The sequence below is a fragment of the Eimeria tenella genome, genomic scaffold, assembly GCF_000499545.2.
Source record: "Eimeria tenella Houghton genomic scaffold, Eth_scaff2785, whole genome shotgun sequence".
NCBI lineage: Eukaryota > Apicomplexa > Conoidasida > Eucoccidiorida > Eimeriidae > Eimeria > Eimeria tenella.
In genome coordinates, this window is record NW_013542660.1 from 1 (window position 1) to 1,219 (window position 1,219).

At 58.2% G+C, this 1,219-nt stretch overlaps 1 protein-coding gene across 1 annotated transcript in view; it reads right to left on the reverse strand.

The window, feature by feature from the left end:
- Positions 1–62: 62 nt before the first annotated feature.
- The window catches only part of ETH_00038955 (uncharacterized protein), a gene marked incomplete at both ends in the record, with an annotated part of 1,932 nt that continues 775 nt past the window's right edge, over positions 63–1,219 (reverse strand). Inside the window, 3 exons of the mRNA XM_013375424.1 lie at positions 63–163; positions 457–555; positions 752–1,218. Coding sequence (XP_013230878.1) covers positions 63–163; positions 457–555; positions 752–1,218 — 667 coding nt within the window. The remainder of the gene's footprint in view (positions 164–456; positions 556–751; position 1,219) is intronic.

Below are 1,219 nucleotides of genomic sequence, written 5' to 3' on the forward strand. Positions count from 1 at the left end.
GCAGCAGCAGCCAGGTCCAGCTGCTGCTGCTGCATGCGCCGCAGCAGCAAAGACAACTCCACATTCAAAAGGGCCCTCAGCTCCAAACGAGACCCCAAAAATATTCCCTCAAAGAGTCTCTCATCCACAGCAGCAGCAGCAGCAGCAGCAGCAGCAGGCACTCCTGCACAAATCCACACACGCAAGCCCCACGAGCCTGGCTAGCTGGGCAGCTAGCTGGATAGCTAGCTGCACCCAGACCTGGCTAGCTGGCTAGCTAGCTGGCTGGCTAGCTGACTAGCTGGCTAGCTGACTAGCTGGCTAGCTGACTAGCTAGCTGGCTAGCTAGCTGGCTAGCTAGCTGGCTAGCTAGCTGGCTAGCTAGCTACGCGGGTGGGTGGCCACCTAGCTGCACGAATAACTGGCTAGCTAGCTACCTAGCTGGCTAGCTGGGCGGGTAACAACTAGCTAGCTCACCAAGGAGTTGCTTAAGGGAAGGCGCCTGCTGCTCTTCAAGCGAAAAAGTCTGCCGCAGCGAACTGGCAGCAACGGGAGTTAGCTGCACCAGCTCCAGTGCTGCAGCAGCAGCAGCACAAACCCTAAACCCTAAACCCTAAACCCTAAACCCTAAACCCTAAACCCTGAAGCCTGGGCAGCAGTTTGGAGGCAGCGAGAGTCGGCGCATCCGATCCGCGGCCCTAAACCCCAAACCCCAACCCTAAACCACAAACCCTAAACCCCAAACCCTAAACCCTAAACCCTAAACCCTCACTGGACTCGACTTGGACGGGTTCGTCTGCGAGGCTGAAGAGGTTGTTGAGGTCTTGAGGAGTGAGTTGATTGATGACAAGAGAAAAGAGAGAATTTGTTTTTTGGTTTGCTGCTGCTGCTGCTCGTTGAGAGCTTGCTGCTGCTGCTGTTTGCTGAGGGCTTGCTGCTGCTGCTGCTGCTGCTTTGCTGCTGAAGAAGTCCCTGAACTCCAAACTCACTGCGAAGCTGCCTGCTGCAGCAAAAGTGAGGGGTTTGCTGCTGCTTGCATGCAGCAGCCTGCAGCTGGGCAGCAGCAGCGAAACCCTCGCCAGCGGGGCCTGCTGCAGCAGCAGCAGCAGCTGCGCAGCAGCAAGAAACCCGTAGCGGTCCAGCGTGCGGCTGCTGCTCGACTCGGCCAGCGCCTGCTGCTGCTGCTGCAGCACCTGCTGCTGCTGCTGCTGCTGCTGCTGCTGCAGCAGCTGCTGCTGCC